The 13455-nt window shown below is 37.2% G+C and overlaps 1 protein-coding gene across 1 annotated transcript in view; it reads right to left on the minus strand.

The window, feature by feature from the left end:
• C7 (complement C7) overlaps positions 1–13455 on the minus strand; it is a 51866-nt gene that overhangs the window by 23488 nt on the left and 14923 nt on the right. Inside the window, 4 exon segments of the mRNA XM_058563506.1 lie at positions 5111–5277; positions 8983–9093; positions 10029–10272; positions 12058–12228. Coding sequence (XP_058419489.1) covers positions 5111–5277; positions 8983–9093; positions 10029–10272; positions 12058–12228 — 693 coding nt within the window.

The following is a 13455-nucleotide window of genomic DNA, read 5'->3' on the forward strand; positions in this document are numbered from 1 at the left end:
AGCAAAAATATCCTTCAAATATGATGGAGAAATAGTAATTCTCCCAGATAAACAAAAGCTAAGGGAGTTCATGGCCACGAGACCCCCCACTACAAGAAATAATCAAGAAGGCCCTCAGGCCTGTAAACAAGAAGAGAAAGGGAATACAAAGCTTGGAGCAAGGAGAAAAATAGGTAGATAAACTCAGAAAAATGGTAGATCTTTACCAGAATAGGTTAGCAACCACTTAAATACCAAAATCAAAGATCAAAGGAAGGAATTCACCAAAAATAAATTTAACCTCATCACTGTAAACACACAGACACAACACAAGATAGAATAAGGTATAACAAGAACGACTTAGAAGGGGAAGAGGCAAGTGATGGAATTGACTTAGTATAAGGAAATAGGAGGCCATCAGATAATGGACTATCTCATACACAAGATTTTTTTACACAAATCTCAAGGTAACCACTAAACAAATAATCAAAACAAAATCACACATGATAAACAAAGAGAAAACTAGAAGAGTCATAAGACAGAACAACCAAACTGAATTGGCAGTCCGAAACAAATGGGACAAGAAACAAAGGAAATGCAAAAGAACCAGAAAATAAGTGACAAAACAGCAACATTAAGCCCTCATATATCAATAATTACCCTAAATGTAAACGGATTGAACTCTCCAATCAAAAGATACAGAGTGGCAGGATGGATTAAAAAGCAAGACCCAACAATATGCTGCCTCCAGGAAACACATCTCAGCTCTAAAGACAAGCACAGGCTCAGAGTGAAAGGATGGAAGACAATACTCCAAGCGAATGGCAAACAAAAGAAAACAGGTGTTGCCATACTCATATCAGACGAAGTAGACTTCAAGATAAAACAGGTTAAGAAAGACAAAGAAGGGAAATATATAATGATAAAAGGGACACTCCACCAAGAAGACATATCACTTTTAAATATATGTGCACTCAACATAGGAACACCAATGTACATAAAGCAACTATTAACAAACCTAAAAGGAGACATTGACAACAACACAATAATAGTAGGGGATCTTAATACCCCACTTACATCAATGGATAGATCATCCAGACAAAAAGTCAGTAAAGAAATAGTAAACTTAAATGAAAAACTGGACGAGATGGACCTAGTAGACATATATAGAGCACTCCACCCAAAAACAGCTGACTACACATTCTTCTCAAGCACGCATGGGACATTCTCAAGGATAGACCATATGTTTGTTGGGAAACAAAGCAAACCTCAATAAATTTAAGAAGATTGAAATCATAACAAGCATCTTTTCAGACCATAATGCTATGAAACTGGAAATGAACCATGAAAAAAAACTGGGAAAGTGACAAAAATGTGGAGATTAAACAACATGCTACTGAACAACCAATGGATCATTGATGAAATTAAAGGAGAAATCAAAAACTATCTGGAAACAAACGAAAATGAAAATATGCCATACCAAACCATATGGGATGCAGCAAAAGTGGTCCTGAGAGGGAAACTCATAGCGATACAAGCCCACCTTAACAAACAAGAAAAAGCCCAAATAAGCAACCTTAAATTACACCTAACAGAACTGGAAAAAGAAGAACAAACAAAGCCCAAAGTCAGCAGAAGGAGAGAAATAATAAAAATCAGAGCAGAAATAAATGAAATTGAGACCAAAAAAAAACAGTAGAAAGGATTAATGAAACAAAGAGTTGGTTCTTCGAGAAGATAAACAAAATCGACAAACTTTTAGCCAAGCTTACTAAGAAAAAAAGAGAAAAGGCTCAAGTAAATAAAATTAGAAATGAAAGAGGAGAAATTACAACAGATACTGCATAAATACAGAGGATTCTAAGAGAATACTATGAGAAATTATATGCCAACAAATTGGACAATCTAGAAGAAATGGATAAATTCTCAGACTCATACAACCTCCCAAAACTGAACCAAGAAGAAATGGAGAATCTGAATAGACCAATCACAAGTAAAGAGATTGAAATAATAATCAAAAACCTCCCAAAAAATAAAAGTCCAGGACCAGATGGCTTCTCCGGTGAATTTTACCAAACATTCACAGACGATTTAATACCCATCCTTCTCAAACTATTCCAAAAAATAGAGGAAGATGGGACACTTTCTAAATCATTCTACGAGGCCAGCATCACCCTGATACCAAAGCCAGACAAAGACAATACAAAGAAAGAAAATTACAAGCCAATATCGCTGATGAACATAGATGCAAAAATCCTCAACAAAATATTGGCAAACCGAATAAAGCAATACATTAAAAAGATCATACACCATGATCAAGTGGGATTTATACCAGCAACGCAGGGATGGTTCAACATGCGCAAATCAATCAACGTGATATAACACACCAACAAAACAAAGAATAAAAACCACATGGTCATCTCAATAGATGCAGAGAAGGCATTTGACAAGATACAACATCCATTTATGATAAAAACTCTCAACAAAATGGGAATAGAAGGAAAGTACCTCCACATAATAAAGGCAATATATGACAAACCCACAGCCAACATCATACTCAACAGGGAAAGACTGAAAGCCATTCCTCTGAGAACAGGAATGAGGCAGGGCTGCCCACTCTCAGCACTCCTGTTTAACATAGTACTGGAGGTTTTGGCCAGAGCAATTAGGCAAGAAAAAAGAATAAAAGGAATCCAAATAGGTAACAAAGAAGTGAAACTCTCACTATTTGCAGATGACATGATTTTATATATAGAAAACCCTAGAGAATCTGTTAGAAAAACTATTAGAAATAATCAACAACTACAGCAAAGTTGCAGGGTACAAAATCAATCTACAAAAATCAGTTGCATTTCTGTATGCTAATAATGAACTAACAGAAAGAGAGCTCAAAAAGATAATACCATTTACAATTGCATCAAAAAGAATAAAATATCTAGGAATAAATCTTACCAAGGAGGTGAATGAGCTATACAATGAGAACTACAAGACATTATTGAAAGAAATCAATGATGACATAAAGAAATGGAAAGATATCCCATGCACGTGGATTGGAAGAACAAACATAGTTAAAATGTCTATATTACCTAAAGCAATCTACAGATTCAATGCAATCCCAATCAGAATCCCAATGACATTCTTCACGGAAATAGAAAAAAGAATACTAAATTTATATGGGGCAACAAAAGACCCCGAATAGCTAAAGCAATCCTAAGAAAAAAGAACAAATCAGGAGGTATCACAATCCCTGACTTCAAATCATACTACAAAGCAACAGTAATCAAAACAGCATGGTACTGGTACAAAAACAGACACACAGATCAGTGGAACAGAATTGAAAGCCCAGAAATAAAACCACACATATATGGACAGCTAATTTTCAACAAAGGAGCTAAGAACATACAATGGAGAAAGGAAAGTCTCTTCAATAAATGGTGTTGGGAAAACTGGACAGCCACATGCAAAAGAATGAAAGTGGACCATCTGCTATTGCCATTCACAAAAATTAACTCAAAATGGATCAAAGACCTGAAGGTGAGACCTGAAACTATAAAACTCATAGAAGAAAATATAGGCAACACACTATTTGACATTGGTCATAAAGGAATCTTTTCGGATGACATGCCTACCCAGACTAGGGAAACTAAAGAAAAAATAAACAAGTGGGACTTTATCAGATTAAAGAGCTTCTACAAGACAAACAAAACCAGAATCAAGATGAACAGACAACCCACCAGCTGGGAGAGAATATTTGCAAAACATACATCTGATAAGGGGTTGATCTCCATAATATATAAAGAACTCACACAACTGAACAACAAAAAAACAAACAACCAGATCAAAAAATGGGCAGAGAAAATGAACAGACACTTCTCCAAAGAAGATATACAGAAGGCCAATAGGCAAATGAAAAGATGTTCAACATCACTAATCATCAGGGAAATGCAAATCAAAACAACACTAAGATATCACCTCACGCCCGTTAGAATGGCTATAATCACCAGGACAAAAAACAACAAATGTTGGAGAGGATGTGGAGAAACAGGAACCCTCATACACAGCTGGTGGGAATGCAAACTGGTGCAGCCTCTACGGAAAATGGTATGGAGATTCCTCAAAAAATTAAAAATAGAAATACCCTATGATCCAGCCATCCCACTACTGGGAATCTATCCAACAAACCTGAAATCAATAATCCAAAGAGGCTTATGCACCCCTATGTTCATTGCAGCATTATTCACCATAGTCAAGAAGTGGAAGCAACCTAAGTGTCCCTCAACTGACGATTGGATCAAGAAGATGTGGTATATATATACAATGGAATACTACTCAGCCATAAAAAAAGACAAAATCGTCCCATTTGCAACAACATGGATGGGCCTGGAGGGTATTATGTTAAGTGAAGTAAGCCAGAAGGAGAAAGACAAACACTGTATGATCTCACTCATATGTGGAATATAAACCAACACATGGACAGAGAAAACTGTATTGTGGTTACCAGGGGCAATGGGGGTGGGGGGTGGGCACAGTGGGTGAAGGGAGTCATATATATGGTCATGGACAAATGAAAATGTACAATCCAAAATTTCACAATGTTAAAAACTATTAAAACATCAATAAAAAATTTAATTTAATTTAATTTAATTTAAAAAAGAATTGACTGTATCAATAAAAGATCTTAAAATTCTGCCAGCCAAATCAGTTCTATCTTAATTTACACGACTCCCAGAGCCTGCAATCCGCGGCCACAGGAAGAAAGGTGATCTGACAGATGTAACAATAGACAAGCCTAAACGCCTTTCTCTTGCAAAAATCTATAACTTCTCTGAATTAGAGACCAAGAAAAACATAATCAAATTTAAGTCAAAAGCTTAAGATGCAAATTTTGTCATTAATTTCTCTTGGGATTTACAAGACATTTAACCTTTACAACTGAAATCTGGACATACAAGATAACAAACCTTCTGTTTGCTTTTATTAGTTATGCATTTATTTTACTATACAAAACATAATTGGGATACTGAAAATGATAATTATAGCCTTCTCTGTTTAACCACTTCGATTTAATTTAATTTTCCAAGTGCAAATAAACATGACTGCTTTCTGCTACTTTCAATAGAGCATCACATACCTTTTGTTTTATGACTTGAGGAAGATTAGTCACAGAACCTGCCCAGGAAGAATATCGCTTTTTGTTTCCAGCAGGATTGTCCAGTTCCAGGAAACTAAGGCCAGACACGAAGCCTGAACCTCCCCCTCTGACGAATGGGTTTCCTCGCAACACATTGCCCTGAGTTCCTACACAAGGAGAAATCAAATGAAGCAAGTCAGGACGCACAAACAAAAAGAAAATGAGAACATAAAAGTGAAAAGTCTATCAAGTATTAAAACACAACCCATCCAACTGTATGACATTCTGGGAAAGGTAAAACTATGGAGACAGCAAAAAGTTCAGTGGTTGCCAGGGGTGGGCGATGTGAGGGATGACTAGGTGGAGCATAGAGGATTTTTAGGTCAGTGAAATTTCTCTCTATATCTACAATACTGTAATGGTGGATACATGTCATTATACATTTGTCCAAATCTATAGAATGTACAACACCAAGAGTGAACCCTCAGGTAAACTACGGACTTTGGGCAATAATAATGGATCCATGTAGGTTCATCGATTGTAACAAATGTACCACTGTGGCACGGGATGCTAATAGTGCAGGAGGCTGTTCCAGTGTGGGGACAGGGGGTATATAGGAACTCTATACTTTCTGCTCAATTGTGCTGTGAACATAAAACTGCTCTAAAATGTAATATCTGTTGAAAGGAAAAAGAAAAGAAAACCAAAATCATTACCTGACAGTAGATGGTATTAGGGAATTATTGTTCACTGTTATTGTCAGTGTTCCTAGTGCACTAAAAGTATCACGTTCTACAGGACTGTCTTGCTTCTTAGAAGATACACGCAGGGCTGGCCCCGTGGCTTAGCGGTTAAGTGCGCGCGCTCCGCTACTGGCGGCCCGGGTTCGGATCCCAGGCGCGCACCGACACACTGCTTCTCCGGCCATGCTGAGGCCGCGTCCCACATACAGCAACTAGAAGGATGTGCAACTATGACGTACAACTATCTACTGGGGCTTTGGGGAGAAAAAGGGAAAAAAAAAAAGGAGGAAGATTGGCAATAGATGTTAGCTCAGAGCTGGTCTTCCTCAGCAAAAAGAGGAGGATTAGCATGAATGTTAGCTCAGGGCTGATTTTCCTCACAAAAAAAAAAAAAGAAGATACATGTATATATTTAGGGATGAAGCATCATGATGTCTGAAAGTTACTTCCAAATGGTTCAGTAAATATTAAAAATACTTTAAATATATAATAATTGTATATTGCTAAATAGTCCATATTATAAATATTACATATACATAGCAAAATGTCAAAATAATTATGTATAGAAGCTGGGTGTGTGGGTGTTTATTACTATGTTTTTTCAACTTTTCTGTATGTTTGAAAATTTTCATAATAAAATATTGAGGGAAAAACAGTTCATTGCGTCTGGAATACTTATAATAAGCAAAAACACTGTTAATTAACAAGCATTCATTAACACATGAAAAGTGCTCTAAAAACTTGCAATACTAATTGAATGATTTTTTCCATTTATGTGACTCATAATTCCAGAAATATTTTTATCTCCATTTCTAATTGATTTTTACACTTATCATGACTAGAAATTCCTAACTTGTAGATCAGATTGAGGTGATCTTTTTTTCCTGTCTTATAAGTGTCTAAATTTTGCCATTTCATAAAATTTTGCAAATTCAAAAAGTATACTTTTACCATCACAAATTATGAAAGCCTGGTATTTTTAATAAATTGACTGAGTGCTTCCTCATCTTCATTGTTACTTATGTTTTTTTGAATTTAGATATAATTGACATATAACATTATACTAGTTTCAGGTGTACAACACAATGATTTGATATTTGTATATATTGAGAAATGATCACCACAGTAAGTCTAGTTAACAGCCATCACCACACACAGTCACAAAATTTCTTTTTCTGGTGATGAAAGCTTTTAAGATCTACTGTCTTAGCAACTTTCAAATATATAAACAATATTATTAACTATAGTCCTCATGAATTACATGCCCATGTCTTATTTATTTTACAGCTGGCAATTAGCTGTATTTTTAATATGCAAGTAGTCACCCTTTCAATGCAGTGTATCACAAAGTTCAGTCCCTGAACTACTTGAATCAGAATCAGGTAGTGACTGCAGATTTCTGGGCCCCAACCAAGACCTACAAGAGAATAGCCTAGAGAATAAGCCTTGGAATCAGCATTTTAACAGGCTTCCCCAGGTAATCCTTGCACATGCTGAAGTTTAAGAATTACTGCCTTAATTGGCACACCTATTTAAGAAGATTCTAAGAAATCAGTTTTTGTATCTATTTTTCAGCCTGTAGCCTCCCTCTCCACACGCCAGTGAGCTCTCTGCTTCCGCTAGCCCTTTACCCCTGGACAATCAGACTGGTGCGACAGTGAAGAGCCGAGATTGTGAAGCCAGATTTCGTGCATTCGAAGCTCATGTTTGATGCTTACCAACTGTGACCTTGGGCAATCTTTCTGTCCCTCAGTGTCCCTGTCTGTAAAATGGCAATATGGATAATACCTAACTTTTACGTAGGAGGAGTATATTGGTTAATTTTTGTAAATCACTTAAAATTGTGCTGGGCACATAGTAAGTGCTATGTGTTGGTTAAATACAAAATAAATAAAAGTGGTGAGCAGCTTCCAATCGCCAGCCCCACTGATAACTAATGTCAGTATCTTTCCAAATCTCCCACTTTCACTTCTATTTCCAGATCATCATTTTTCCATCTTGTTCAAAAGCTTGTCCTCCTCCTTTGTCATGTGTGTTCCACGAAAACAGGCACTTTCTCTGGCACATTCACTGTTGTATCCCCAGTGCCCAGAACAATTCCTGGCGCATACTATGGGCACCATAAATAGTTGATGAATAAAGTAAGTCAATGAGTAAACAAACCTGGTTTTACTATCTATCTCCCTCCTTCTTGAAGTCACCTGCCAATATCCCAAGAATCCCACTTCCTCGATGAGAACACTGGCACCTGGGTTGGTCTTCATCTTCGCCCCAATTCCTGCCATCGCCCCAGGAGAACTTAAGCTCTAATACTGCTCAGCCCATGGCAGTCACATAATGCACTGCAGTCTCACTTCCGTCCCTACCACGCTAAGAATCTTCATTTTAAGGCAATTAAGTCTTGATCACCAAATCCAATGAAGGCTCTTCAGTCCTTCTCTAACCTCTCTTTAGCATTTCTCTCTGTTGACCTCTCCTTCTCCTTTGCTTTCCATGTTTCTGATCTTTTCTGGTTCTTACCCTGTCAGATTATTCCTTGGCAGTCCCTCTTCTTTCTCTACAACTTTACCTTTGTAATCTTTCATTTAATTACTCTCTGTATTAAATCCTTTAATGGCACCCCTCGTCATCAGGATGAAATCCAAACACCTTAATATGGCATCTCAGACACAATCTAAATCAGCTTGCCCTTGCTGTTCTTTCTTCAATCCCTCAAAGACTAGCACACCACCTTTCCCACCCTCTCTACCACCACCACCACCACCACCACCACTACCAGCATGCATCAAAAGCTAACTGCACTGAGCATCCATGTCACAGAGTGGAACTGAACCTTCTCCTGACGTCATTTTTGTAGGCTTTTTTGCCAACCGTCATCATAGGGGAGAAAGGGGGTGTACACTGAGGACATATTTACAGTACACGGGAGATACCCAGTGAACTTTCCACTCTGCGTGATGCCTCACTGCCATGACATATGAAAGAGAGATCAGAGGCAAAAATAACCAAATATATGAAAAACATAAAGTACCTGCTAAAATTTCAAAGGCCTTTGGACACCAGGAACTAACCACAAGAGAGAAGGATGGAGGTTAAGCTTGTAACGCAAATTGCCCCCTTCTCATTTACCTGCAGCTGATTTTAAGGCCTCTTTCAGCCCCTGGCATTTGAGCTTTGATGATGTGAAAAAGGGATTGGTAGTGGAGGCAGCACATTTCATCTCATCTGCTGAACTAAGACCTGGGGGAAAACATTTAAAAGGTGCTTAATTCCCACATTTGTTGAAGACCTCCTTTGAGATGCAGCCAAGTGTGCGAATGGGGATGAGAGGTTGTGTCCTACGATTGTGGCCGTCTAATCCAGGCTGATGTGATATGTACATTTTCAAGTGCTCTAGAAGGGTCAAGGGTCAGAAAAAAGGATATTTGATCTTTGTTTTTAAACGAAATAATAGATACATAGATAATAGATTCTAACGAAAGTCAGGCAATTCTAGCAGCAATATAGCATAAGGATGACTCTGGAGCCAGTTAGACCTCCTTACAATCTATATCCACTTGGATAAGTCTTATCATAGCACTGAGTCTCCATTTCTCAGTCTGTGGAATAGGAATTATTGTGATCCTCTCACTGGGTAGTAGTGAGGATCATTGCTAACATATGTAACACATCTGTTGTGAGGAAGGTATCCAATAAATTTAAGCTATTGTTACAAATATTAGGTAGTAAGCCAACTTGTGATATCCAGAGCAGATTTTTTTTAAAGGAATGTGAGAGGTAGAGAACAGAGGTAAATAAAATACTTCTTTAAAACATTTTGCCTTCTGCAATATCAGTAAATTCCTCATTAGTTTTCGTCTAGGGATATTATTTAATCTGAAAAATGGGAAAGGTTAAAAAGTATTCTAAAAATCCAGTCATCACCCTCTGGAGATAGCCAGTAATGATAAAGGCTTAACTCATTTTTCAGGGTACTATCCAAAAGAGTAGGCTGGCTTTTCTTAAAGCCTGTAAGATTTTGAATAGAGTAGAATGGATTCTTGCAATTTTGCATTCCTTTGCAATTTAATCTCTGTTTGTCGTATTTTAAAGCTCTAAAGTTTAAGTTGACTACATGTATTTCCCCATTCAAGTCCCTGCAATGCTTTTATATAACATTTTTTAAAATACTGTACCACTTTGTTTCATTTTTTCTGAGTCCACATAAAATAGAATTTTGTATTCTCCTCCTAAGGACCCAGACTGCAGATAATGTGTCCCATACTGGTCGATTAATCTTCGGTAGGCGCTGTAGTCATACAGAGAAGGAAGATAGGAGAGCTCCTTCCAGAATGGCTCAGCGAGTTGTAAAAATTCCGGATTGTTATTGATAAACTGAGCCACTTCAACAGTGTTCTGAATAACCAATAATTGATAACTCTACGGGAAGAAGAAAGAGGAAAAGGAGTTTTAGGTTGAAAATAAAAAGGCAATGGAAATGTCTCCGTCTACTGCCACCTCCAATCCACCCAGACTGTATGAATTTTTATTTTTGATGCATGATGAAGTCTCTTTTGGACCCATCCACTTGAAGCAATCTAAGGAATTTTTGGAATCCCAAATAGGAACAATATCTGAGTGATGTCATGGTAATTTCTTTTATACATGACCTTTAAAACCCCAAGACCAAGTTGTTTTGCCCTCCTCAACTAGAAAAAGAGAATCAACTTCATTAACTTCATTAAATAATCTCACAGATAAGTATAGAAAATAATGTGTGCCTGGAGTCCACATCTTGATGATGACTTATAGTTAGGGTGACCATATAATTTATCTCCCACACCAGGGTATTTACAGGTTAAGCCACTTTATAATGGGGTCTTTTAAACATTTCCTAAGCATCCTTTAATAATGCTCAAGACAGATCTCATACCAAGTCCTCACTTATGTGAACAATATAATATGGAAATGATAAATGTTTTCACAGCTCGTGTTTCCATAGTCACCTTCTTAATCATAAAATAAATAAAATCACTATTCCTTTACACCTCCCTTGTGTTATTTATTAATCAAGTTACTGACTTTAAGAATGAGACACGGGGCGCCGGTGGTGCAAGCGGTTAAGTGCGCGCGCTCTGCTGCGGCGGCCCAGGGTTCGCCGGTTCAGATCCCGGGCGAGCACCGGTGCACTGCTTGGCAAGCCATGCTGTGGCGGCATCCCATATAAAGTGGAGGAAGATGGGCACAGATGTTAGCCCAGGGCCAGTCTTCCTCAGCAAAAAGAGGAGGATTGGCAGATGTTAGCTCAGGGCTGATCTTCCTCACAAAAAAAAAAAAAAAGAATGAGACAAAAGGGGCCGGCCTGGTGGCGCAAGCAGTTAAGTGCGCACACTCCGCTGCAGCGGCCCGGTGTTCACGGGTTCGGATCCCAGGCGCGCACAAACGCACCGCTTGGCAAGCCGTGCTGTGGCGGTGTCCCATATAAAGTACAGGAAGATGGGCATGGATGTTAGTTAGCCCAGGGCCGGTCTTCCTCAGCAAAAAGAGAAGGATTGGCAGATGTTAGCTCAGGGCCGATCTTCCTCACAAAAAAAAAAAAAGAATGAGATAAAATATGCAGATTATGAATAATAATCAGCCTGAAAAATTCTTCAGCAATAAGTATATATCAAATAGTACGACTCGTCTCAACTGTTCAGGTTGCCCAAGATGAGAGTTTTAGTATCTCAAAACAACAAAATATCTAAAAACAAGCCTTTTAACTTCCTCAGATGAAAATTTTGGTATCTCAAAAATAATAAAGTGTTTTAAAATCTTTTAGTTTCATGCACCTTCTAAAAAAGACTCTACTGTTAGTGTTCAGGAAGCACATATTAATTGGATTTTTTAAATTGTATATAGCACTTTAGTAGCATCAGTAATCATGAATTAGAAAGTTAGGACAGTTTTAAATAGAAGATTTGAAAGTAATAAGTTTTTATTTAAGATTTTCAAATAAGAACAAATACTTTAATGAGAAAATAAGAAGTATAAATAATTATCAAAGAGAACAAATAAGACGACATTATACTTTTAAAGAAACATATTGTGTTCTCCTTTTGAAGAAGATACTATTGCCCTAATTAAAAAATGAAAGCTGATCCTTTTGGTAAATACACTTTTGTTAATGTTAGAAGTACTCAAACCAGTAACATAAGAAAAAGCTAACCAATATTTCATACTAACCTTTTCCTTATGGATTTCATCGGTATTTGAAGTATAACTGTGCGAAGAAGATGATGAAGATCTAAAAAAGGAGCGCTTCCGACTAGATGATGTATGTTCTGTCGAGGTATCTTTTACATAAGACCAGCTACTGTTATAAAATTCATAATTAAAATCATTATCTATTTTCACCTATAAAGAAAATGAAAAAGTTTGCTGTGACCAAGTTAAGGCCTACGATATAACCAAAAATCTTTTTTCATGGATTCTTTTACATGGATACTTTCTTCATACAGTCTTCTCCAAAAGACAAAGCTCTTCATTGACACAAAACAACTGTCACTGTCATTAAGACCAGGCCTGTATGAGTATAAGGAATAAAGTTCATTCTATAATTACTTTCTGTTAACCAGGAGACATGGTATCAATAACAGCAATCCCAAGTGCTTCACAAAATACATTTGTGTAGAAACATCTTTTATTTTCCTTTAATGTCTACATTTAGCCCAGAAGTGAGCAAATTAACAAAGCTACACTAACAGAGAACTACAAAGCATTTGGCTCTTGATTTTTCTTCCAACAGAAGGGAGAGAGATGCTATAAACCAATGTTAGCACAATAAACCAAAAAAAAAAAAAAGAAGGGAGAGAGATGCAAATAGGCGATATGAAGCAGTTAGATCTTTTGGACTTTGTTTTGGAATGTTCTTTGTGACCCAGTAGTGGATTTAACTTTCTAATTCTGTTTGACTTGAACAAATGGTAAAATTGGAATTTTTTTGCCTCTACTGGATGTTAGAGGAAAAGGCCATCCCAAAAGAATTTTGAAACAGACAACAGGGTAGCCACATGCAGTGAAGTTGCAGCTCCAGCATTCATGGAGGAGACAATCACTTATATATCCTTTATGTTCTCCTAGATCAAGTGTCAAAATGAAATGCCCACAGGGGTCTGGCAAGTAGTATAAATGTTGGAAGCATCTAGTGGAAGGCAAGGTGATGAAGGAGTGAGCGCACACTCTGTCGAAGGGACAGCGGACACTCGAAGCCATCAGACAGCCACCATATGTAACTATAGGTTCTAGCATTGACAGATTGTCTGATTTTTCAAGGAAAGAGATAAATCTGAATCTTTATGTAAAAATCTCTAGATTTTTTTAAATCGTAAGCAACTAATTTGCTAAAAATTTCAATCACCATGAGAATAAAACAAAACATGGGAGATGACTCCCTCCCACAGTGTCTGCCCTATATAAATACTCAAATCAGTAATTCTCCCTTCACAAGCATTTCTGCTTTTATTATATGTCCATACACATCTGCGTTTGAGATCAAAGCATAAAGAAGCACAGGAAAAATTTAAATGATGAATATGACACACCTTAAAAACAAAACTAAAAGGAGAGAAAATGACAGAATCT

This window comes from Diceros bicornis, chromosome 20 (genome assembly GCF_020826845.1).
Source record: "Diceros bicornis minor isolate mBicDic1 chromosome 20, mDicBic1.mat.cur, whole genome shotgun sequence".
In the NCBI taxonomy this organism is placed as follows: domain Eukaryota; kingdom Metazoa; phylum Chordata; class Mammalia; order Perissodactyla; family Rhinocerotidae; genus Diceros; species Diceros bicornis.